Here is a 26783-nt window from a genome sequence, read left to right as displayed (position 1 = left end):
CCCTCTGTTGACCCTAAAAACTACCAAGCCTACGTGGCGTGCAGGCCGAATAATTAGTAAGCTAACTACGTCCTTCGGGTGTATGCGGGGCGTGCCAACTCGTCGGCCGTGCTCGGCCGAGGAGTAAAATTTGTTGATGTTGCGTTGGGTGCGCTGCTGACTTCTGAATCTCGCGACTGCGGCCGAGGAAGGAACACTCTCGGCCTTCAAGTTCTAGAGCCTGAAGATAAGGCTGCTAGTTCTGCGAAGTTCAATATCAAATTCGGCTTTCAATGTGCCGAATGTAGTAACTCGTAACACCTCACTTCGCCGAGAAGGCTAATGAGATGACCTCGACCAACAAGGATTCGGAAATCCTTCTCGACCGAGACTTGGATAGATAACCAACCGTCCTCGCCGTAGTGTTGTTGATGCCAACGGAAGATGCTGCGAGACCGGCTGATTCTACGGTGACAGAGCTATCTATGTCGACTTAAGATATCACCGGTTGCTTTCACACTGCTGTTGATGCCAACGGAAGATGTGTTAGCGAAAAGAGAAAATAAAAAAATCTCAAAGTTGTTGAGAGGGTTTGCGCAGGGCAGTTTTGTGTGTTGAATTGGAGGTCCTTCTTCCGTTGCCTCTGCCTCTGTATTTATAAGGACATATGCGCGTTGGTTGATAAGCTGATATAGGCTTCTGCCATGTATTATAACTCTTCCACTGATTCGTCAGATAAGCCATACTACCCCCAAGACTCTGAATCTAGTCGAAAATACAACCAAATTCGAATTCCAAGATAATCCGCAAGCTTGGACTTTGAACAAATAGTGTTTATCTAAACAGCTAACAATTATATATATATATATAAACAAAGTTTGCACCTTTCCAATGAGTTCGCAGTCTTGTCGCCAATTATATATATATATATATATATATTTATGTATATGGCTGGTAGCCTTTGACACGACATGCAGGCCATGTCCATCATCAATTCACTTCATCTGACAACATCCATAAACCTAGCCCTCTTAGGTATCCTATCTCATCCTCACCTCATCAACAATAGCCATCATCATTCTGATCAAATGAATTTTAAATCCATTTTACTTCCAAGTGCTGTCAGACATCCCAAATCAATTCGAATTGTACTGCTTATACACCGAGATAATTCATATTAAAAGATAATTATGATAAAAACCATAATATTATCTTTTAACAAAAATATCTTCCATTTTCCATCCGACGGTTAAGAACTACGCTTACTCAACGGCCTTGATTACACGGACTGATGGTGTAAAATTGGGTCCAAACATTGCCCCCCAGTTTCCTTGAGCTTCGGCCTGTAAGCCGAATGGTTAAGGAAATTAACTGGTTCATAGCCAACAACATCTCGTCGTATTGCTAAAACAAAGTTTGTTCCTCGGCATTAAAGTCACCTCTGTTCTGGCAATATCATAAAGTAGGGTCGAGGCCGAGAAGAATTGTGGTCGAGCAGGGCCGAGGCCGAGAGAAATTGGGGCCGAGGTCAATAAAAATCTCCAGGCCTGCCTATATATACATGTAAACCAGATTGCCTGATGTGATTTCTCGGCCATGCAATCGGCATATAACATATATATATATATATATATAAACCTGCCTGATGTGACGCTGCTATACATATATATCTATATATATATCCCAATGTCAGCACCCATGTGATACTGCCATATATATATATTCACCCAATTCTGCCGAAAAATGTCTGCAACCATCAGGTCTAGGGTTTAGGCCTAAAGCCTTTTCTCAACTGATTTGACCTTTCAAAGCCCCATACTTTTATATATATTTCCATGTCGTGCATACATCAAGATGAGAAGCCTCCATTTCTTCAGCAAGATTTAACGCCTTTGCCCTTTTTTGAATCTGCCAATTCATTTTTGGATCTAACCAACCTCGCCGAGCTCGGCAATACAAGACTTTGAATCTGCCAACACCTATATGGCCACCATAGCATTTTCCTGGCTCTCGGCTTCGGCCTAGACAGCCGAATTATTATTTTATTTTTTATTTTTATTCGGCCAACTAATGTTGTTGCTGCCCTTTTTTTTTTATGCATCGGCTTGCATAGCCGTATGTTTAAGAAAATAACATATATATATTGAACAAATGAAAAGAAAAGTGGCCGAACCATAGTTAGGAGGAGGCCAACGATGCTTTATTCCAAGTCGAGACCTTGTAATAACGAAATCTTCAAATTGATTTCGCTCTATCCTGAATAAAGAATTTTCTCCAAATATCTTTGACTCGACGAAATATTTTTCATTTTCGGCTGCCGAATGTATTGAACAATTATTATGCCCCCCAGGCATAACAATTTCGTCAATTTCGGCTTTTAACTCGAACAACTTAGCCGAACGAGATTTCCCCATATCGGCTTTATCACCAATAATCATATCAATTGGCGTGAGTTTTTCGGCTAGACCTATGTCTTCAATTACCATATCAATCGATGTGATTTTATGGTTTGAAGTCGTGTGTTGGTCTTGTTCGTTATTGGAGCACTCATCTGATGAATCATTTTCTAAGTCAATTTGTGGCTCAGAAACTTGAACATTTTTTTCTAGGCCTACCACACTTTCAGTCTCGACCGAAAAAATAGGTGGCCTTTGTTCTTCGGCCACATTAACAATTTTCTTAGGCCGAGTATTGGTTGTGGCCGGAGTGGAAATTTGCCCCCCGGCCTCTTGCCTTTAAGAAATTCTTCCTAATCTCTCGAGAAGTTGTTTTTGCTTCTTTAATAGGCGATAACACTCATTCCTTGAAGCCTAATCGAGATAGATCATGTGAACTTCGTAGTTTTAGCACTGGGTCCCATTGGGCGTGCCAAAATGTTGACCCTAAAAACAACCAAGCCTACGTGGCGCGCAGGCCGAGTAATTAGTAAGCTAACTACGTCCTTCGGTTGTATGCGGGGCGTGCCAACTCGTCGGCCGTGCTCGGCCGAGGAGTAAAATTTGTTGATGTTGCGTTAGGTGCGCTGCTGACTTCTGAATCTCGCGACTGCGGCCGAGGAAGGAACACTCTCGGCCTTCGGGTTCTAGAGCCTGAAGACAAGGCTGCTAGTTCTGCGAAGTTCAATATCAAATTCGGCTTTCAATGTGCCGAATGTAGTAACTCGTAACACCTCACTTCGCCGAGAAGGCTGATGAGATGACCTCGACCAACAAGGATTCAGAAATACTTCTCGACCGAGACTTGGATAGATAACCAACCGTCCTCGCCGTAGTGATGTTGATGCCAACGGAAGATGCTGCGAGACCGGCTGATTCTACGGTGACATAGCTATCTATGCCGACTTAAGATATCACCGGTTGCTTTCACAGTGCTGTTGATGCCAACGGAAAATGTGTCAGCGAAAAGAGAAAATAAAAAAATCTCAAAGTTGTTGAGAGGGTTTGCGCAGGGCAGTTTTGTGTGTTGAATTGGAGGTCCTTCTTCCGTTGCCTCTGCCTCTGTATTTATAGGGACATATGCGCGTTGGTTGATAAGCTGATATAGGCAGTGTTCTAAAAATCGGCCTAGGAGGCCGTCTAGGCGGCGCCTAGGCGCTGGGCGGTGGAGCTCCGACTCGATTTAGACCAAAACGTTCAGTTAGGCGGGAAGGATATAGGCGGCCGCCTATACGCTCGCTAGGCGCCTGAGGCGGGCTAGGCGGTAGTCTAGGCGGTTTGAATCTAGCTGAAAATTCCAAACTTGCTGCAATTTTCGCAAAAGGATCTACAATTTCCGATCTCGTACGTAGCAGCAGAGACCCGGAAAATTTTATGTAGCTCATCTCTGTGAAGATGAGGGAAGAGAGAGTGCGAAGAGAGAGAGAGAGATAGAGAGAGTGAGACTGCCCGTGAAGATAATTTCATAATTTCTGCAGCTCATCTGTGAAGATGAGAGCAGAGAAGAGAGTGCGAAGAGAAAGTGCGAAAATAGAGAGAGAGAGAGAGAGAGAGAGAGAGAGAGAGAGAGAGAGAGAGAGAGAGAGAGAGAGACTAACATTTCTGTGTTGGTGGTGCAAGTTGAGGACTAAAAGCATGAGTGATGTGAAAGAGCATGGATGGTTTGTGATTTTAAAATTGAAAACCATGGACTTTGATGGTTTTGTGGATGGGTGATGTGAAAACCATCTTGGGTGGATGGGTGATGGATGGGTGATGGACGGTTTGATGGTTTAACAATGAAAACCACCCACTATGTGGGTTTTTTATATTTTTAAAAGTTTGGGATATATATTATGTGTGTATATATATATCTTATATAAATTATAAATTATTTATAAATATTTTGTTTTTTTTTCCTAGGCAAGCATTTCATATATGTACATAAAACATTCATATATGTATGTTCTTCTATAAGAAATAGCATATTAGTCAATAATTATTTACATCTTATATAGTAAATTTAATTAATTTATATAATATATCAGAAATTTAACTAAATCCGCCTAGACCCCGCCTAGCCGCCTAGGCGCTAGGCGCTAGCCCACCGCCCGACTAGCACCTAATGTTTTTTAGAACCTTGGATATAGGCTTCTGCCATGTATTATAACTCTTCCACTGATTCGTCAGATAAGCCATACTACCCCCAAGACTCTGAATCTAGTCGAAAATACAACCAAATTCGAATTCCAAGATAATCCGCAAGCTTGGACTTTGAACAAATAGTGTTTATCTAAACAGCTAACAATTATATATATATATATATAAACAAAGTTTGCACCTTTCCAATGAGTTCGCAGTCCTGTCGCCAATTATATATATATATATATTATATATTTATGTATATGGCTGGTAGCCTTTGACACGACATGCAACATGCAGGCCATGTCCATCATCAATTCACTTCATCTGACAACATCCATAAACCTAGCCCTCTTAGGTATCCTATCGCATCCTCACCTCATCAACAATAGCCATCATCATTCTGATCAAATGAATTTTAAATCCATTTTACTTCCAAGTGCTGTCAAACATCTCAAATCAATTCGAATTGTACTGCTTATACACCGAGATAATTCATATTAAAAGATAATTATGATAAAAACCATAATATTATCTTTTAACAAAAATATCTTCCATTTTCCATCCGCCGGTTGAGAACTACGCTTACTCAACGGCCTTGATTACACGGACTGATGGTGTAAAATTGGGTCCAAACACCCTCCAAAACAATAACTTCAGCCACACGATCTCTCCAGAAATTGGTTGTTTGTTCCAGCTGCAACAACTACGCCTTGAAAACAACTCCTTCAGTGGTCATTTTGGAGGTGTTTTACCCAACTCTGTAGCCAATCTTTCAACCCAACTCACTAAACTCTACCTCGGTGACACGCCCCGATCCCGATATCTTCGGGATATCAGGATGGTCACGTGCTGGCCGACACCCGAGGGTGACGAAAGCCATTTATTGAGTGCAATTGCTGAAAATAAAGGATAGATAAAACTTATAAATGTAAAAGAATAAGGAATATGCATTTAAGGAACGTGTTCAGAGCATACAACTAACTAGAACACTAAAAGAATGATATAAAATGGAATGAATAAAAGAATGAGTCCCACACCAAGAGGACTCGAAGATGCCGATGCGGAAGTGCCTTGATTGTCGGGATTGTACGCCTCGATCCTAAATCCTGAAGGGGGCGCAAAACAAACATGAGTGGACCAAGTTGATATATATATAATAAAACAGTTATCAATATACTAACCCCCAGGTTTATGAAAACAAATATATAATGATGAACATAGGTTTTCCGAAACCTAGCATGATGTGCAGTATCTCAAATCATAACTCATATATAATAATCACTAGTGAATTGTCCGATAACCTGCAGGCCCCATGCCGGCTCCCCGTCTCTGAGCAGACAGTCAGAGGAAAATACACTTCAGGCCCCATGCCGGCTCCCCGTCCCTGTGCTAAATAGCCAGAGGAAACACACTCCAGGCCCTATGCCAACACCAAACCGTCGCCCGGGACGGACCGGAATCTATCCCTACGTCCCGTAGCGGAAAGGACCACTAGGTAAGTACAAAACCATTGAACATACATATATTGAAAAACAACTTCATAGTATAAAGTCATCCATCATCTATACTATAAAGAGGTGTTCGAAACATGTTCTAAATATCATATCGTCATCCATCAGATATTCTATAAGAACACGGGTTATAGGAAAAATAGTAATAATTCAAGGTAGCCTCAGTAAGCATGTTATCTCAAAACGTTTCATAAAACGTAATCATTAAATCATGCATTTCATGTATGCATTTCTACTATTAAAATATGCTTTTGAAGGGGTCCACTCACAGTACTTAGCCGCCGAAGAGCCACGCAAACTAACGTCACCAATATTGCCCCTAAGCACATAAAGGGTCCAATTAATAAAACTATATAATAGCAATTGGATTTGGGAAAATGGACGTTGGAAACGGATTCAGAACGTCGAATTACCCTAAGAAGGGTCCCGGACGAAAACCCGAAAAGTCAACTCTAAAGTCAATGTTGACCGGAGGTCAACGGTCAAATTAGGTCTAACGGGTTTTAGGCTTGAAATCCGGATTAGGGTTTAGGTTAATTAGGATTAGGATTTATTGGGTTTTGGATTTTAGGGTTCTAAGGTTAAAAGGGTTTAGGGTGAAAATGGGTGGTTTGGATTTCTAAGGTTTTGGGTTAAAATGGTTTAGGGTTAGGAAAGGGGTTTGGGTTTAAGCCCAAACACATACATATACTATAAACACACACACACACACACACACACACTACACAAGGCCCTAAGGCCTCCTAACAGAAATCAGGGCTTTAAGCCCTTGGTTGAAAACCGGCCCAAGGCCAACCAAAACTAGGGCCCGAGCCCTTTGGGTTTTAAAAACATATAACTAAAAATAAAAACTGAATGGGTTAGGGTACTGGGCTAAGGCAACACGGGCCTAAGGCCCGAGGGAGAGGGAAAGGCCTGATGGCCTGGGTTTGTCGAAGGAGAAGGCCGGAATTTCGGCCGGAAAACCACCCAACTTTAAATGGCCATAACTTTGTCAATACTCAACGAAATCAAGCAATACAAAAATGAAAGTTGTAGCCCTTGAATAGACGAAGAGAATGGTACCTCACACGACGTCTAACGCGCCGTGGTTTGGCCGGAAAATGCCTCGAAAGCCGTCGGACTCGCCGGAAACTGGGTAAGATTCAAATGAGTATAACTTCTTCAATACTCAACGAAATTAAGTGAAACAAAAAGGAAAGTTGTAGTACTCGACGAGACGAAGAGATTGATACCTTACACGTTGGCCAACTCGCTGTGGTTTGGCCGGAAATGGCCTCGAAAGGGGCGGTGCTCGCCGGAGCTTACTCCGTGCCGTCGAACTCGCAGGGCAGGGTCCGGGGTTCGTTGCGAGCCTCTCTTCGATGGTGACTCGGTCCTAGTGAGTCCAGGGGAAGAGAGAGATGCGAAAGGTTGAGGGAGAGAGAGACGGGAGAGCTGAGAAGGAGAGAGCTACGGGAGGGAGAAACGAAGAGGAAGAAGAGAGAGATCAGAAAACATAAAAAAAATAAACAAGGTGGGCCCCACGGGCTCACCAATTAAGGTTTTAAAACAATTTTAAAATATAAAAGAGGGTTGGGGTGTTTCACTCGGAGTCAATCAAATATCTGGAAATATTCCTGCAGCATTAGAAAACCTCAACAATTCAATTGTCTTAGGCATGCAGGCTAACCTGTTCACCGGCATCATTCCCACTTTTTTCGGGAAGTTCCAACAGCTGCAAATACTGTCTTTAGATGGAAACAGATTATCAGGGTAGATCCCTTCTTCCATAGGAAACCTCACTCAAATGTTTCAATTCTACTTATCAGAACATAAATTAGAAGGAAGCATTCCCCCGAGCATCGGAAACTGCAAAAATTTGAAATATATGGACATCTCAGACAATAGCCTCAGGGGAGATATACCACCACATGTTATTGGTCTTTCCTCCTTATCTGTCCCGCTCAATTTATCACATAATTCACTGACTGGGAGTCTGCCTGTGAGGGTGAGTAAGCTAAAGAATGTCAATGCGCTCGACATCTCTGGAAACAACCTTACTGGAGAAATTCCATAAAGTATTGGAGACTGTCTGAGCCTTGAGTTTCTTTACCTGCAAGGAAATCTCTTTCAAGGAATCATACCTTCTTCTTTGGCTTCTTTGAGTGGTCTTCAGCGATTAGATCTTTTGCTAAACAACTTATCAGGACAGATTCCGCTGTACATGAACCTGTCTTCCAATGATCTGGAGGGTGAGGTACCAAAAGAAGGCGCCTTTCAAAACACAAGCATAACATTATTGGTTGGAAATGCAAAGCTTTGTGGTGGTGTCTCGGAATTTCAGCTACCAGCATGTCCCATCAAAGGATCAGAACCTAGAAAGTTCCTCGGTCGCAAACAAAAACTTATAATTGCTTTAGTGGTGGGATGTCTCATCCTGCTTTCGTTCTTGCTTGCACTTCACTGGAGGAGAAAACAGGAAAAGAAACCACCATCTGCAGTCTCATCAATCAACTTCCTTTCAAAGGTTTCATATGAAACACTTCATCGTGCTACCAGCGGATTCATTCCAAACGCTTTAATTGGATCAGGAAGTTTTGGCTCTGTATATAAAGGGATTTTTGAAAATGAAGAAAATGTAGTTGCTATAAAGGTCCTCAACCTTCAACAAAAAGGAGCTTCCAAGAGTTTCATGGTGGAATGCAATGCACTAAGAAATATCCGGCACAGGAATCTCGTTAAGATCTTAACATGTTGCTCCAGCATGGATTACAATGGCAACGAATTCAAAGCACTGGTTTTCGAATACATGTCAAACGGAAGTTTAGAGCAGTGGCTGCACAGAGAAAACCAATCAAGGAGTTATAGCCTTCACCAAAGACTGAAAATTGAGTTGATGTGGCTTCTGCATTGTACTATCTCCATGACCATTGTGAACAACCAGTCATTCACTGTGACTTGAAGCCAAGCAACATTCTTCTGGACGATGACATGATTGCTCGTGTAGGTGATTTTGGGTTGGCAAGACTCATTTCAGCCACCGTGGACTCCTCTCTAAATCAAAGTAGCACAGTTGGAATAATGGGAACCATTGGCTATGCTACTCCAGGTAAACTCTTCTAAAACTTCACAACTTCTGAAATTTCTACCTAGTTGGACTATTTACTGAAGCGGTAGAAAAACCGGTAAAAGAAAACTAAAACCTGAAAATGAAATGGCTATCGGAGTGACCCTTCATTTACACCTAGTAAAAGTTTTCATATTATAGACGTAATGCTCCAAATTTGTATCTAGTCCACACAGAACTTATAAACTTGATTGTTTCATGAGTTACAGGGTACGAAATTGGTGGCGAACCATCAAGACAAGGGGACATATACAGTTATGGGATCCTAGTGTTAGAAATGTTCACTGGAAGAAGACCGACTGAAGAAATGTTCAAAGACGGTTTCAATCTCCATAACTTTGTTAAGATGGCAATACCTGAAAGAACAATGCAGATCGTGGATCCTGCTCTCCTTGCCGCTATTGAAGAGAAAGCGCCTGCAGCAAAAGGAAAGGAAGCAAACTACATCAATGGCGAAACTGAGTCGGGAGAAGAAAACAAAAACTACGTTAACATAAGTGAAATGAATCCATTTGTGAGGAAGTGCATACTTCCAGTCCTCGAAATTGGACTCGCGTGCTCGGAAGAATCACCAAAAACGTAGAATGAAAATGCAGGATGTCACCGGGGAGCTGCATCATATACAAAATGCGTTGATTAGTGTAGAAATCCGTCGAGAGAGACCGAAAATCAGAAGCTAAATGATAGTTTACTTATGAATTAGCAGCTGTTAAGAAAATGTAAGATGTTAATTATAAGCGGAAGACAATTAAGCTAATGAATTTTGAGAATCAGATAAATATTTGAGTGTTCATTTTTGTGAAGTGAAGTTATTCCTACTATTACGTCTTTCTCATCACGTGACGAGAGATATACTAACATGCGTTACACAGCCATTAAAATATAATAATAAAAACACTAATGTGAGCTATATCTCATTACACACAAGAATTTCATCCACTGCTAATAATTCAGTCATGTTTCACTTCGATTAGAACCCCAAAACAAATCTAAGTGGTGTTGGGTTCCTCGCCAAGCGAATTATACGGCTGATTGGGTTGCCTCGTAATGTAATAGAGAGATGTGTCCGGAAGTCTAGGTTACCAAACCCCCATCCGTTCTGGTCTATATCTTGTCCATTGATGGCCTACCCTGCCCCCACTAACATTATCTTTCCTGACCCTTGGGTGGTGACTCAAGCCGCGCTCTTGGTCTTCTATATCCACCTTTAGGTCGGTCTTTACTTGCTGCTAGGATCCTCAAGTTTCCTTGGAGTTCCTTTTCTTTTGTAATCATTGCTTTTGTTTTATTGTTTTATCAATGACATCTCTCATTCAAAAAAAAAGAACCCCAAAACAAATAGTGCAAGAAATTATGATGGAAGAGGATAGGGTGTCCTTGCTATTGTTACTAGCGTTTGGTCAATTGTCATGCCCTTCATCCTCCTTAACTCTAGGAGGAGATGTAGAGGATAGGCTGTCCTTGCTTGCCTTTAAAGCTGAAATTGTGATTGATAGCATGGCCATCCTCGCCTCCTGGAATGAATCACTCCACTTCTGTAAATGGCCTGGCATTTCTTGCGACCGCAGACACCAGAGAGTCACGGTGTTGGACTTCCGATCAAGCCGGCTAGTAGGTCAACTATCTCCCCACATTGGAAACTTGAGCTTTCTCAAGACATTAAACCTTGAAAAAAATAAATTCAACCACACCATCCCTCCAGAAATTGGTCGTTTGTTCCGGCTGCAACAACTATGCCTTGAAAACAACTCCTTAATGGTCATATTGCATTCAACATATCACGTTGCTCTAACCTCCAACAACTTGGATTACCTGGTAACGCTCTGGGTGGCAAACTTCCAATTAGGCTCATGAAGTTTAATTAAACTCTTCAATTTCAATTGTACCAATTAAGCTCAGAATGTGGTTCAAAGAGCTCCAAGATTCACCCAATTTATACTTTTCACATAAAACTTCTTTCAAAAAGTTAAAACATTTCAGTGTAAATAATATTAATCATCTGTAACAATCTTTTATCCTTCTAAAACATATTTTTTTTCATGCGATTTCTAATCCGCAGCAATGCGCGGGCAATATTTCTAGTGAAAACTATAAAAAAGAAGAATCCTTATTTTAGTTGCATGAAGAGACTGAACACGATCATTCTAGAAAGAAAGATAAAAAAGAACAACATTTTTCAATTTTGGTCGGGATAATGGAATTATTATATGGGCATTAGTAGGAAAGTGCACTCACAAAAATATCCCCCTTGTACGTACACATCACACTCCATTAGAGCTGCCGCACTACGACAAGCGTGCTAAAGTTTCGCTTTCAAATGAGAGTGTAATTGAAAAAAAAAAAAAAAGTGTAGAAAATGGCAAGTGGAGAGTGAGCATGGACTTCACATACCTAACAAGGGCTTATCTGAATGATCCATACCCACTGCCACAGATCAATTTGCTAGTGGACCCAACAGCAGTTCACGAAATGCTGAGCTTTATGGATGCTTACTTCAGATACAATCAGACAAAGATATACAAATCATAGATGAAGGCAACATCCTTCGTTATCAACCGGGGTACGTGCTGTTACAAAATTATGCCATTGCATTTAAAAATGTAAGAGCAACATTCAAAGACTTGTCAACGAATCTTCAAAGAAAAGATCGAAGAAGACAGTACGAAAATCATGTATGGAACCTGAAACACCCCAACCCTCTTTTATATTTTAAAATTGTTTTAAAACCTTAATTGGTGAGCCCGTGGGGCCCACCTTGTTTATTTTTTTATGTTTTCTGATCTCTCTCTTCCTTCTTCTTCGTCTCTCTCCCCCGTAACTCTCCCTTAGCTCTCTCCTTCTCAGCTCTCCCGTCTCTCTCTCCCTCAACCTCTCGCATCTCTCTCTTCCCCTGGACTCACTAGGACCGAGTCACCATCGAAGAGAGGCTCGCAACGAACCCCGGACCCTGCCCTGCGAGTTCGACGGCACGGAGTAAGCTCCGGCGAGCACCGCCCCTTTCGAGGCCATTTCCGGCCAAACCATAGCGAGTTGGCCGGCGTGTAAGGTATCAATCTCTTCGTCTCGTCGAGTACTACAACTTTCCTTTTTGTTTCACTTAATTGCGTTGAGTATTGAAGAAGTTATACTCATTTGAATCTTACCCAGTTTCCGGCGAGTCCGACGGCTTTCGAGGCATTTTCCGGCCAAACCACGGCGAGTTAGACGTCGTGTGAGGTACCATTCTCTTAGTCTCTTCAAGGGCTACAACTTTCATTTTTGTCTTGCTTGATTTCGTTGAGTATTGACAAAGTTATGGTCATTTAAAGTTGGGTGATTTTCCGGCCGAAATTCCGGCCTTCTCCTTCGACAAACCCAGGCCATCCGGCCTTTCCCTCTCCCTCGGGCCTTAGGCCCGTGTTGCCTTAGCCCAGTACCCTAACCCATTCAGTTTTTATTTTTAGTTATATGTTTTTAAAACCCAAAGGGCTCGGGCCCTAGTTTTGGTTGGCCTTGGGCCGGTTTTCAACCAAGGGCTTAAAGCCCTGATTTCTGTTAGGAGGCCTTAGGGCCTTGTGTAGTGTGTGTGTGTGTATGTTTATAGTATATGTATGTGTTTGGGCTTAAACCCAAACCCCTTTCCTAACCCTAAACCATTTTAACCCAAAACCTTAGAAATCCAAACCATTTTCACCATAAACCCTTTTAACCTTAGAACCCTAAAATCAAAACCCAATAAATCATAATCCTATTTAACCTAAACCCTAATCCGGATTTCAAGCCTAAAACCCGTTAGACCTAATTTGACCGTTGACCTCCGGTCAACATTGACTTTAGAGTTGACTTTTCGGTTTTTCGTCCGGGACCCTTCTTAGGGTAATTCGACGTTCTGAATCCGTTTCCAACATCTGTTTTCCCAAATTCAATTGCTATTATATAGTTTTATTAATTGGACCCTTTATGTGCTTAGGGGCAATATTGGTGACGTTAGTTGCGTGGCTCTTCGGCGGCTAAGTACTGTGAGTGGACCCCTTCAAAAGCATGTTTTAATAGTAGAAATGCATACATGAAATGCATGATTTAATGATTACGTTTTATGAAACGTTTTGAGATAACATGTTTACTGAGACTACCTTGAATTATTACTATTTTTCCTATAACCCGTGTTCTTATAGAATATCTGATGGATGACGATATGATATTTAGAACATGTTTCGAACACCTCTTTATAGTATAGATGATGGATGACTTTATACTATGAAGTTGTTTTTCAATATATGTATGTTCAATGGTTTTGTACTTACCTAGTGGTCCTTTCCGCTACGGGACGTAGGGATAGATTCCGGTCCGTCCCGGGCGACGGTTTGGTGTTGGCATAGGGCCTGGAGTGTGTTTCCTCTGGCTATTTAGCACAGGGACGGGGAGCCGGCATGGGGCCTGAAGTGTATTTTCCTCTGACTGTCTGCTCAGAGACGGGGAGCCGGCATGGGGCCTGCAGGTTATCGGACAATTCACTAGTGATTATTATATATGAGTTATGATTTGAGATACTGCACATCATGCTAGGTTTCGGAAAACCTATGTTCATCATTATATATTTGTTTTCATAAACCTGGGGGTTAGTATATTGATAACTGTTTTATTATATATATATCAACTTGGTCCACTCATGTTTGTTTTGCGCCCCCTTCAGGATTTAGGATCGAGGCGTACAATCCCGACAATCAAGGCACTTCCGCATCGGCATTTTCGAGTCCTCTTGGTGTGTGACTCATTCTTTTATTCATTCCATTTTATATCATTCTTTTAGTGTTCTAGTTAGTTGTATGCTCTGAACACGTTCCTTAAATGCATATTCCTTATTCTTTTACATTTATAAGTTTTATCTATCCTTTATTTTCAGCAATTGCACTCAATAAATGGCTTTCGTCACCCTCGGGTGTCGGCCAACACATGACCATCCTGATATCCCGAGGATATCGGGATCGGGACGTGTCAGATTGGTATCAGAGCGTGGTTTGTTCAGAGCATATCTAGGGTTCTTTTCTATTCTCTTAAAGTGCTGGTTTTGACATCATTTGGATGTCACGACTTCCGGATTTTGTGCCAGTCGGTGCAGTTGTGTGAATCTCTCTCTGATTGAATTGTCACCTTCTTGTTGAAATTCAAGAATTCGTGTCGGGATTGTGCCTCATTGGTGACGTGTTTGAATCGTTGGACGACTTTCAGCATCGGATCGATACTCAGCGACGTGTTTTAGAAATCTCAATTTGAGGAATTCTGGTTAAGACCAGCTGTAGATTTGAAATGGCGATGCCACTCTGCAACATGCGTTCCCTAGGAATTGCGGGCGGAGTCGGCTCTACATTGAAATCTTGAGAAACTCCTCAGTAGCAGACGTTATTCTCATCAATTTTCATTGCAATTCTTGTTGTTGTTGTAGTTGGATTTGGATGATGAATATCCAGTTTTGTTTGGATAAACAGATTCCTTGAATTTCACCTGGGTTGGGTACCTGGTGGCAAACCCTAGTTCCTCGTCCACGTACTTTTTGGCGAAGGTGAACTTAGTCTATTGTTTGCAGCCTAAATGTTCAGTCTTGTAATTTTCATTGTAATGGCTTGAGACTCTACCATGTTTATCATTGTACGAAGATCGAACTTTACTCTAAACTTCTCTGGACTCATTGAGCTTTGGTTTGCTTAAGAGCATCACTTTAAGGTAGCCAATCGTGTCACTGCATGCATACGCAGGTTGCTTTGTATCTTTCTTCTTCGTCATTCTGCTGATTCAGAGGTTCTATGTTTAATTTCTGAACTTTGAAACAACTCTCACAAAGTATTGTGAATCTCGTAATGTTTTTGACCTCGTCAAATCTTATTATCAGTTCTTAACTATCCTTGAGCTTAGCCCTATTTCCTTTTGGCTAAGAACCAGTTGACCATACTGTGATGATTTGTAAAATAATCAGAAACAATGACTCTATTTCTGCATCTTTATCTTCCTTCGCTTGTTGGTTCTCAATGTAAAATTGAATCATGCCGGAACAATATGAGCTTGTTCTTGGCGTGGTTTCTGGTTCAAATCCTGATTTCTTGTAATCTATCTTTTTATGGACTTGTTTTGATCCTCAAATTCTTGAGTATTCTTTTAGCCTTCTCGACATGGTTTCTCGCCTAACCAGTGAGAAATTCACAATCGATCGTTTTGGTGAAAGTGGGCACCCAGTTCGTGTTGATTCGGACATGAATGTTGGGAGCATAATCTTTTCACAAGCTTACCAGACTTACCATAAAAAATTCCATGTGGGTATGAGGTTTAAGCTGTATTTTGGTAAGAGACTGGTGAAGATTTTGGTGCAGAAGGTCAGCATATTGTATCACCATCTTACTAGAATTCATAGGCATCACATCGATTATTTTCCAACTATATGTGTTCGCCTCAACGCACATTTCCACTGCTTCATTTTTGAACCTTATTATTGTGAGTACGTGGTTGTTAAAACATTTCTAGCAGATCTGTTTGGTGCATTCTGATATGGCACTACAGGACGGTCGAAGCGAGAATTGGATAATCTTTACACTTCTCTCGAAATGTGCGTGTTGTCTTTGGTTGTTAGGATGACCATTTGTGAGTCGTTCTTCTTTCCACCAACTTTGATCTTGTTTGACTTGAAATCTGCAACTAAGCAAAAATGGAGAGGTGGATTGAGCACTACAACAGTTCGTAAGAGATACTGCGTGTTGAGGAAGATGACTTCTCGTTTTCTGCTTGCTTGATTTGAGCTTTTGGGTCTACTACTAACATGGTAGCCACTTCTCTTGAATCCCAAGGTACAATTTTCAAATGGGTTCTTTACTGGTGAAATTCTGAAGTAGTTGGTCACATTTAGAAGAACTGAGAAGGATATGATGCTTGGTGCTGGATAGAGTTTTACGACGACAGTTTCTGTTTTGTTCGGTTTGGTGTATGGTACTTTTTACGACCTGGTACGATAGTTTTTCATGGAAAACACTGGTTGACTGAAAAGTCTTGCGAACTTGTATTTGGAGGATCGATCCTACGATATGTGAAATTGTACACCATTTGAGAAATTACTACTTGCCTATCGAGACAACAAATGTGAGGTCGATATTGCGGGTTGCAGACTGTGATATCGATAGCTTATTTGGTGGGTTCGTTAAGCAAGTGGGTAAGAAGATTCGTCTACAGCAGCTGATGCAGATTCAGAATTTGTATTTCTTGGGACTCGACCTAAAGGCACATCTATTCTCGGAATATATGACATTTCGAATTCTTGGGCGAGACCCACTCTCATTTTTCAGTTTTGGTTTTCAGTATAAGTATTTTAACTTCATTTACTCTAGTTAATTGTTTTGACGTTACAAATGTTTTTGGAAAAGTATTTCTGTTTTCATTTTTAAGTTGATTCGAGTTTTTGAACTATATGTTAGTACATATCTATTTTGACGTTATCTGGCCTTAAGCTATTTTGTGTTTTCAACTTTATATTTTATTAAAGTATGTGTTCTATTTTTACACTGATGAAAAAAAAAAAAAAAAAAAAGTTTGAGCCTGGAGGCACGAAAGATGGAATCATTGCAGCCGATCGCGACGGCGTGGCATTTTCCCTTTTGTGAAACCGCTCTTACCTGATCTCTTCGTTACATATATATATATTATTCTTCTTCCTATTTTCAAGTATTTTCGGTGTAGTATGTTGTTTTAAATTTCGAGGACGAAATTTTTTTATAAGGGTGGTAGATTAAAACACCCCAACCCTCTTTTATATTTTAAAATTGTTTTAAAGCCTTAATTGGTGAGCCCGTGGAGCCCACCTTGTTTATTTTTTTTATGTTTTCTGATATCTCTCTTCCTTCTTCTTCGTCTCTCTCCCCCGTAACTCTCCCTTAGCTCTCTCCTTCTCAGCTCTCCCGTCTCTCTCTCCCTCAACCTCTCGCATCTCTCTCTTCCCCTGGACTCACTAGGACCGAGTCACCATCGAAGAGAGGCTCGCAACGAACCCCGGACCCTGCCCTGCGAGTTCGACGACACGGAGTAAGCTCCGGCGAGCACCGCCCCTTTCGAGGCCATTTCGGCCAAACCACAGCGAGTTGGCCGGCGTGTAAGGTATCAATCTCTTCGTCTCGTCGAGTACTACAACTTTCCTTTTTGTTTCACTTAATTTCGTTGAGTATTGAAGAAGTTATACTCATTTGAATCTTACCCAGTTTCCGGCGAGTCCGACGGCTTTCGAGGCATTTTCCGGCCAAACCACGGCGAGTTAGACGTCGTGTGAGGTACCATTCTCTTCGTCTCTTCAAGGGCTACAACTTTCATTTTTTTTCTTGCTTGATTTCGTTGAGTATTGACAAAGTTATGGCCATTTAAAGTTGGGTGATTTTCCGGCCGAAATTCCGGCCTTCTCCTTCGACAAACCCAGGCCATCCGGCCTTTCCCTCTCCCTCGGGCCTTAGGCCCGTGTTGCCTTAGCCCAGTACCCTAACCCATTCAGTTTTTATTTTTAGTTATATGTTTTTAAAACCCAAAGGGCTCGGGCCCTAGTTTTGGTTGGCCTTGGGCCGGTTTTCAACCAAGGGCTTAAAACCCTGATTTCTGTTAGGAGGCCTTAGGGCCTTGTGTAGTGTGTGTGTGTGTATGTTTATAGTATATGTATGTGTTTGGGCTTAAACCCAAACCCCTTTCCTAACCCTAAACCATTTTAACCCAAAACCTTAGAAATCCAAACAATCCATTTTCACCCTAAACCCTTTTAACCTTAGAACCCTAAAATCAAAACCCAATAAATCCTAATCCTATTTAACCTAAACCCTAATCTGGATTTCAAGCCTAAAACCCGTTAGACCTAATTTGACCGTTGACCTCCGGTCAACATTGACTTTAGAGTTGACTTTTCGGGTTTTCGTCCGGGACCCTTCTTAGGGTAATTCGACGTTCTGAATCCATTTCCAACATCTGTTTTCCCAAATTCAATTGCTATTATATAGTTTTATTAATTGGACCCTTTATGTGCTTAGGGGCAATATTGGTGACGTTAGTTGCGTGGCTCTTCGGCGGCTAAGTACTGTGAGTGGACCCCTTCAAAAGCATGTTTTAATAGTAGAAATGCATACATGAAATGCATGATTTAATGATTACGTTTTATGAAACGTTTTGAGATAACATGCTTACTGAGACTACCTTGAATTATTACTATTTTTCCTATAACCCGTGTTCTTATAGAATATCTGATGGATGACGATATGATATTTAGAACATGTTTCGAACACCTCTTTATAGTATAGATGATGGATGACTTTATACTATGAAGTTGTTTTTCAATATATGTATGTTCAATGGTTTTGTACTTACCTAGTGGTCCTTTCCGCTACGGGACGTAGGGATAGATTCCGGTCCGTCCCGGGCGACGGTTTGGTGTTGGCATAGGGCCTGGAGTGTGTTTCCTCTGGCTATTTAGCACAGGGACGGGGAGCCGGCATGGGGCCTGAAGTGTATTTTCCTCTGACTGTCTGCTCAGAGACGGGGAGCCGGCATGGGGCCTGCAGGTTATCGGACAATTCACTAGTGATTATTATATATGAGTTATGATTTGAGATACTGCACATCATGCTAGGTTTCGGAAAACCTATGTTCATCATTATATATTTGTTTTCATAAACCTGGGGGTTAGTATATTGATAACTGTTTTATTATATATATATCAACTTGGTCCACTCATGTTTGTTTTGCGCCCCCTTCAGGATTTAGGATTGAGGCGTACAATCCCGACAATCAAGGCACTTCCGCATCGGCATTTTCGAGTCCTCTTGGTGTGTGACTCATTCTTTTATTCATTCCATTTTATATCATTCTTTTAGTGTTCTAGTTAGTTGTATGCTCTGAACACGTTCCTTAAATGCATATTCCTTATTCTTTTACATTTATAAGTTTTATCTATCCTTTATTTTCAGCAATTGCACTCAATAAATGGCTTTCGTCACCCTCGGGTGTCGGCCAGCACGTGACCATCCTGATATCCCGAGGATATCGAGATCGGGGCGTGTCAGAACCCGCCGCCCACTTATGCACCTTCCTTAAAAAAATCAAAATTATATATGGGTCCCGCCACTAACATAATAAAAAAAGTTAACCCAACTATTTTAACTCTCTTCACATCCTTCCCAAACTGATGAACCCAGAAGTCTGCAAAAAAAGCCATTTCTGCTATCTATATGAACTTGGGTCATGGCTAAAATAGTGCAGAAGATTTAGAAATTAAAAGTTACGATAATAAATTTATTGACATAAAAAAAATCTAAAAGGAAGGAACTCAGTCAGTGCTAAATGGGTTTGCTTCTTTAATTCCACACCAACAACGTCTCATCATCTCATGCCAGCAGAAGTTGATAAAGTAGATATAGAAGCCCATTAAATAACTAAAATTTTGGATAGAGAGAAACGTATCCGATTACACAGTTCACTTTTGGGGTTTAGAGAGTTTTTTCATGGATTTGTTACAACTTGGCTGCCATGGTTATCAATTTCAGAGAGGAGTGAAACAACTGGAATTTGGGAAGCATTGCTTCTGGTTTTCATCAGGCAGAGAGAAGACGGAGAGAAAAAGAAAAAAATATCAAGTTTAATTGTGATTTTTTTTTAAATTTTTTATTGTGTTAGTGGCGGAACCCATATGCAGCATTGGAATGTTTCAGAAAAGACTCATACGTGGGGGGAGACTCACATTTCCCTAAGAGAAATCATTATGGATTGGGAGCCGTGACCTTCAATCTAGAATAACGACCCGGATTCTCTGCTCCTTTTTTATCATATACTTCCATTTTCATCTTGTTTGTGTGGTCACGATTAAGCTACGTCTTTTTATCTTATTATCGCTATAAAAAAATCAATATAAAATGTTGACATGGCTTAACCGTGATCACACAAACAAAGGTAGAATGGAAGTGTATGGGAAAAAACCAGCAGAGAATCCAGATCCCTAGAATAATGGTAAGTTTAGAAATATGAGTCCTTGACTTCTTGAAGATGATCATTGCACTTGGTCAATCCCACATAGGGTCACGGCCATAATGATAACACTAACAGTGTTAAATAATGGAGAATGTTTCCCTCCACAAAGTATCTTTGTTAGGTTCATTGAACTAAGCCTAGAATTTTTGCAAAGTTTCTTCTTTTTCAAGAATTTTTGCAAGGTTTTTTCTTGTAAAAACTCAGCTTCTCTGGTTCACAACTTGAGCTTTATTTCGCAGAGTGCATATATGGGGTTCTCGAGTATTATTATTAGTATCTGGCCAATTCTCATGCAACTGTTTCTTCTGATGGTTACTTCATCCTCCTTACATCTAGGAGGGAATGAGACGGATAGAAAGTCCTTGCTTGCATTTAAAGTTGAAATCATGAATGATCCACTAGGCATTCTGAGCTCCTGGAATGAATCCCTTCACTTTTGTCAGTGGCAAGGCATTGCTTGTGGCCACAGACACCAGAGAGTCATCGTGCTGGACCTCCAATCAAGCCGGCTGAACGGCCAGCTATCTCCCCACATTGGAAACTTGAGCTTTCTCAGAACTTTAAACCTCCAAAACAACAACTTCAACAACACCATCCCTCAAGAAATTGGTCGTTTGTTCCGTCTACAACAACTACGCCTTGAAAACAACTCCTTCAGTGGTGATATTCCATTCAACATGTCACGTTGCTCTAACCTCCAAATACTTCGGATAGCTGAAAACCATCTTATGGGCAAAATTCCAACTGAAATTGGTTCCTTGTCCAAGCTTCAGGTACTTTTTTTAAGATACAACAATTTAAGCGGGGAAATCCCACCTTCTTTCGGAAATCTTTCTTCTCTCCAGGTGTTAGATGTGTCAGAAAATAATCTGCGTGGAGGTATTCCGAATAGCCTTGGCCAGTTGAAAAGATTAAAATTTCTTTCAGTGGGTCAAAATTATTTAAATGGTACCATCCCTCCCCCGATTTACAACCTCTCATCAATTACAGTCATTTCTGTGCATCTAAACGAACTGCATGGAACTCTTCCTCCTGGGTTGGGCCACACTATATTTCCAAACCTCCAAGAATTTTATTTCTGGTCCAACCAATTTAGTGGACCAATACCAAATTCAATCTCCAATGCCTCAAACCTTTTACTTTTTGCAATCTTATCCAATGAGTTTACTGGAAAAGTGCCTAGTCTAGCACGCCTATCAAATTTGTATTTGTTAACACTTGCCAATAACAATCTTGGAAATGATGAGGAAGGTGACTTGGATTTCATCTCTTCTCTAGTTAATTGCACCAAATTAACACAGTTTGATTTTAATGACAATAATTTTGGAGGAGTGCTACCTGAATCCATCAGCAATCTCTCAACAGAGCTCAATCAAATGGTATTTGGTCGTAACCGGATACGCGGAAGAATTCCCATTGGGATCGGAAATCTAATCAACTTAGAGGTAGTAGCCTCTGAGGGAAACCTACTGATAGGCACAATACCAAGTTCTATTGGTAAACTAAAAAGGTTGGACGCTCTGGATCTGAAGGAGAATAAACTATCAGGTACCATCCCATCTTCTATTGGAAATCTAACTTCATTGACCAAGTTGATTCTCAAGTCAAACAAGTTAGAAGGCAACATACCGGAAAGTCTCGGAGAATGCAGGAATCTGCTACTTTTACTTCTTTCCCAAAATAATCTTCGCGGTCAAATTCCTAAACAAGTTATTGGTTTATCATCCATGTCACAAATTTTGGATTTATCCAGCAACAAGCTTACTGGATCCATACCAATGGAGGTAAGCAACATGATGCATCTAGATTTCTTGGATGTTTCTTGCAATCGGTTATCTGGTGAGATTCCACAAAGCTTAGGGAGTTGTACAGGTTTGACAACTCTAAATCTCAGTGAAAACTCATTGCAGGGGACCATTCCTGAATCCTTGAGCTCTTTGAGAGGGATTGAGAATTTCGACCTCTCTCGCAACAACTTGTCTGGCATAATTCCCAGCTATTTGGCACGTTTCCGCTTCTTGCTGAATTTGAACCTCTCGTTTAATGATTTTGAAGGTGCATTACCAATGAAAGGAGTTTTCGAGAATACAAGTGCACTTTCTGTCACGGGAAACTCACGAATTTGTGGAGGTATACCTTCTTTAAGATTGCCCAAATGCGTCTCCAAGCATTCTAAGCAAGGCTTATCTTCTAGGCCGAAAATAATTATCTCAGCTGCTTGTGGGGTTGTTGGATTGAGTTTTGCAATTTTGTTTGTGATTCTTTACCGATCAAGAAAAACAAGACCACTGAAGTCAACATCAGGATCTTCATTGGGGGTTTCACTTTTGAAGTTGTCCTACGGAGATCTCCTTAAAGCAACTGATGGGTTCTCTGCAACCAATTTGATCGGTGCTGGTAGTTTTGGGTCCGTATATAAGGGAATACTCGATCAGTATGAAGGAATAATTGTTGCAGTGAAAGTACTCAATCTTCAAAGTGCAAGAGCTTCCAAAAGTTTCACTGCTGAATGTGAAGCTCTGAGAACAATTAGGCATCGAAATCTTGTCAAGCTACTAACTGCTTGTTCAAGCATCGATTTTCAAAGAAATGATTTCAAAGCTTTGGTTTATGACTTCATGGTGAATGGAAGTCTCGAAGAATGGCTGCATAATTCAGCTCAACGGGGCGACAATCCAACCAATTCGCAGAAAAATCTGGTTCTTATTCAGAGAGTAAACATTGCAATCGACGTAGCGTGTGCTCTGGATTATTTGCACAACCGCTCTCACATGCCAATAGTTCATTGTGATTTAAAGCCAAGCAACATTCTCTTGGATGGTGACATGACTGCATGTGTTGGTGATTTTGGTTTGGCAAGGTTCCTCCCAGAGGCTTCTTGTTCATTTCCTGTGCACGAAAGCTCTTCCAATGCAATAAAAGGCTCCATAGGCTATACTGCCCCAGGTAAATTTTTGCGACATATATATACACACACAAATGAGATTTCTTTTATTTTTAGCATTAATTTCTAAAGTCATACATAAAAAAATATCTCTGTTTTTGTGAAAATAAATACACACACACACACATATATTGTTTGTGCTTGCACGATGTTTCTGTTTATGAGTTTTTGAAGTCACACATAAGAACCTAGCTGTGTTTTTGTGTATATAACTTAGAGTATGGAATGGGAAGCAAGGTGTCAACATATGGTGACCTGTATAGCTACGGAATCCTGCTGTTGGAGATGATAACAAGCAAGAGGCCAACAGATGACATGTTTAAAGATGGTATGGACTTGCACAATTTTGTTACGATGGCTCTACCAGAACGTGTCGAAGAAATATGTGATCCACTACTTGTTCAAATAGAAGAAAGCAGCAGCAGTACTAATCCCAGAAGTAAAAGGGGGAATCAAGTCCCAAATGATCAAAGACAAAGGGTTGTGGAGTGCTTGACTTCCATTGCAAGAATTGGAGTTGCTTGTTCTGCAGCATTGCCGAGAGATCGAAAGGACATGAGCAATGTTGTCGCTGAGTTGTGTCTAACAAGGGATGTGCTAACTGGAACAAGGAGGCCTAGAGAGCATCTGTGATCACGGCCAAATTAGTGAATCCCATGACAGTGCTTGTATGTTTCATTGTGATATTCTTAATGATGACGATGAGGAGTGGAACGAGTGAAGTGAACTTTTTGCAATTGTTTTTATGTATGTTTAAATGTTCTTATTAAATATGTAATTTTTCTTATTTGCATTACCATAATCTAAGTCCTGCATCCATGACTGAGTCCTCCAGCAAAACTAATAACAATCAGTTTTCGAAGTCCTCCAGCAAACAGGCCCTAAAGTTTTCTTAGGTTTCGAAGTCGTTTCTCGAAATTTTTTATAGTGAAGATTGGAGCGATTTCAGAGGGCTAGTTTAGTCTTGAACGTGTGGGCACTGGCATATGCAGATTTGTCTGTAAGAAATATCAAACCAAATCAAAACCAAGAACTTTCAACTGAATTGCACAAAAAAGTCAAAAGTTAATTGCTATTTAGAACTATTGGTTCAATCGCAAACAATCGAAATTCGAAACCCTACCTCCTGCATCCTACTGAGAGCGAAGCCCTCCTCAGGCAGCATCTCCGACGGAGGCGGCAAAATCGTATCGTCGGACCCGCCAAAACCTCCATCAAAGCCCTGTCCATTCGATTCGGCGTAGATCGACGGAGGAGAGAAGGCCTCCGACGCAGGCTGAGTGGCGAAAGCATCAACCCAGATAACCGTCGTCGTCGAACGGGCGAGTTGAAACGGTGGTGGGGACTGAGTCATCGAGGCCATGATCAAGTCAAGTGTACTGACACGTAAGAAACGACTCTCTCTGTGTGGCTCTGAACTCCCGAGCGAAATGCTCGCAGAGGCAAAAACTACGCGGGAGAAATATCGACAGGCTCTAAGTGGGCTTATACCGGCTTATTGGGCTTTGAGTAGTTCAGCCCAATATTATGTGGGCCCCATCTTCGTTTTGCCATACTTGCGTTACCAGACGATGTTCCCCAAAAAATAACCAAAATTTATTTTTGGCCTAATCAGATAAATGGTTCCTGTGGTGACAAAGTAATTGGAAGATAGCCCTCGTGGTAAAAAAATTAGGATTTAAACCCTCATGGTGCTAGTCCATTAACAAATTTAGTCCAAAAGTAATTTTTTCGTTAAATGTCTGTTCATTAAAGGGTAAACATGTACTTTAACTTGTGCACCTTCTTCTTCCTCGCCTCTCTAGTCTCTCTGTTACATACACTCCGCGGGATCAAACATACAGTGTTCGAAACACTGTTGCTCTCACTGCTACAATTCCTAGTTACATTAAATGAATGTATTTTCTTTCTTATTTTTGTCCTTGTAGATTCAAGAACCCAGAGACAAAACAAATAAAAAATAAATTGATACATAGTTTCTCAACACCCAAACAGTAGAAATTAAATCAAATCCCAGAACAAAAAAAAAAAAAAAAAACCAAGCTCTTCGCTTGTAGGAGCGGCAGTGTTGGTGCTGCGTCTTTTCCCAGGCCTTCAATTCGTGACTAAATTATGTTCATCATTTGATTCATAAATATATGTAGCCAATATAAAACCTAGCCATTATTATTTTATGGCGAGCCTCTTTGTCTTTGTGTTGGCGAGGAATACAAGTTTAGTTTTACTGCGTAAAATAAAATTTGCTTACGGAGGTGGGGCAGCTGGTTGGGTGAAGAAGAAGAAGAAGAGGGTTTGAAGAAGGCATTGATCTTTGATTGCATTGCATGAATACATCGGATTTGAATTGAATTGGATATGATTTTACTGAGCTTCCATCATTTGATTTTAATGTACATTTTTATCCTTAAATTTAATTGATACTTAACGAAAAAATTACTTTTGAACTAAATTTGCTTACGGATTAATACCACGAGGGTTTAAATTCTAATTTTTTTACCACGAGGGCTATCTTCCGATATCTTATCACCACAGAAACCATTTATCCGATTAGGCTTTTATTTTTTATTGTTACGATGAGAACCAACTTTCTTCCACTACAGCCATCAACCTTCAGAAATAGAATACTCTTTTTAGCTCACAGTTGCATTGGCCCTCTAGCGCCACGACTCCGTTTCCCCTTTCCATTGATAATAGCCGCCTGCGATAGTAGCACGTGGATGATACCAGCTTTTTTCCAATGAGGGGCCATTCACCGCAAGAGTGAGGGTCCCATTGCGATAGTGTGTTCCCTAGCTTTCCGGATAGTCCATATTATCCCAGTCAGCATTGGCAGTGCTGTTGTACAGCTCATTGATCGAAGGAATTGTCGCATAATCACCGATACCGACGGAGGAATTGTCGCTAATACAGTGAGTTCATATAATTAATTAAAAAGTTACGATAATGAATTTATTAATATAAAAGCAATCCCTTTAATAATGAATTTCTCATCATCTTAATGCCAGCAGTGCTGAATCAGTGCTGAATGGGTCTGCTTCTTTTATTTCACATCTTGGACAAGGATTGTCTCTTCTCTTACTTTTGGTGCCTTTTCATATTTTCTGTTTATGTGATCACGGTTAAGTCATTTAATATTTTATATTATTATTTATTTTTATCTTATTATCTTTATAAAAAATAATATAAAATATTAATATGGCTTAACCGTGACCACACAAAACGAAAGAGCATGGAAGGACATCGAAAATAGAAAGCAGACAATCCTTGTCCCTACAGCATCTCATCATCTCACGCCAGCACAAGTTGATAAAGTAGATATAGAAGCCCATAAAATAACTAAAATTTGTTGGGAGAGAGAGAAACGTAGACTGAGATTTAGATCTTCGGAAATTTTTTGTTTTGATGGGGTTTTACAACTTGGCTGCCATGGTTATCAATTTCAGAGAGGAGTGAAACAACTGGAATTTGAGAACCATGGCTTCTGGTTTTCATCAGGTAGAGGGAAGACGGAGAGAGTGAGAAAAAATATCAAGTTTAATTGTGATTTTTTTTTTATTGTGTTAGTGGCGGGACCCGTATGCAATATTGGAATTTTATAGAAAAGACGGGTGAGCGAACCCCATGGAAATTTGGCTAGGAGAAATCATTGCAACCGAAATGATTATGGAGTAGGA

General features: G+C 40.7%; 5 protein-coding genes and 1 pseudogene across 6 annotated transcripts in view; 4 read left to right on the top strand and 2 right to left on the bottom strand.

The window, feature by feature from the left end:
- LOC126623575 (putative receptor-like protein kinase At3g47110) overlaps positions 1 to 23905 on the top strand; it is a 32819-nt pseudogene extending 8914 nt beyond the window's left edge.
- LOC126623516 (clathrin light chain 2-like) overlaps positions 1 to 26783 on the bottom strand; it is an 84086-nt gene that overhangs the window by 22609 nt on the left and 34694 nt on the right. Inside the window, exon 1 of one of the 2 annotated variants that reach the window (XM_050292430.1) lies at positions 24319 to 24614. The exons of the other annotated variant lie outside the window; for it this stretch is intronic. Within the exon in view, the coding sequence (XP_050148387.1) occupies positions 24319 to 24472 (154 nt within the window). The 5' untranslated portion in view covers positions 24473 to 24614. Of the gene's footprint in view, positions 1 to 24318; positions 24615 to 26783 lie in introns of those variants that run through there. 2 annotated transcript variants of the gene reach the window in all.
- Positions 1 to 26783, top strand: part of LOC126623439 (putative receptor-like protein kinase At3g47110) — a 62138-nt gene that overhangs the window by 9155 nt on the left and 26200 nt on the right. The gene's annotated exons all lie outside the window — the stretch shown is intronic.
- Positions 5466 to 26783, bottom strand: part of LOC126623542 (clathrin light chain 2-like) — a 30997-nt gene continuing 9679 nt past the window's right edge. The window contains exons 4-6 of the mRNA XM_050292455.1: positions 7115 to 7721; positions 6319 to 6368; positions 5466 to 5644 (exon numbers count right to left, since the gene is read on the bottom strand). The gene's annotated coding sequence lies outside the window, so the exon portion shown is untranslated. The remainder of the gene's footprint in view (positions 5645 to 6318; positions 6369 to 7114; positions 7722 to 26783) is intronic.
- Positions 13255 to 19623, top strand: LOC126623565 (uncharacterized). The gene is made up of 4 exons (XM_050292483.1): positions 13255 to 13635; positions 13831 to 13899; positions 18899 to 18967; positions 19109 to 19623. Exons 1-4 carry the CDS (start codon positions 13623 to 13625, stop codon positions 19267 to 19269), a joined length of 312 nt encoding a protein of 103 aa, XP_050148440.1. The 5' UTR covers positions 13255 to 13622; the 3' UTR covers positions 19270 to 19623.
- LOC126623453 (putative receptor-like protein kinase At3g47110) lies at positions 20379 to 23905 on the top strand. The gene is made up of 2 exons (XM_050292370.1): positions 20379 to 23111; positions 23327 to 23905. The coding sequence occupies exons 1-2, from the start codon at positions 20414 to 20416 to the stop codon at positions 23740 to 23742; spliced, it is 3114 nt and encodes a 1037-aa protein (XP_050148327.1). The 5' UTR covers positions 20379 to 20413; the 3' UTR covers positions 23743 to 23905.

The sequence above is a fragment of the Malus sylvestris genome, chromosome 1, assembly GCF_916048215.2.
Source record: "Malus sylvestris chromosome 1, drMalSylv7.2, whole genome shotgun sequence".
Lineage (NCBI taxonomy): Eukaryota > Viridiplantae > Streptophyta > Magnoliopsida > Rosales > Rosaceae > Malus > Malus sylvestris.
The sequence above is the reverse complement of the archived record's forward strand: the minus strand, read 5'-3'. Positions and strand labels throughout refer to the sequence as shown.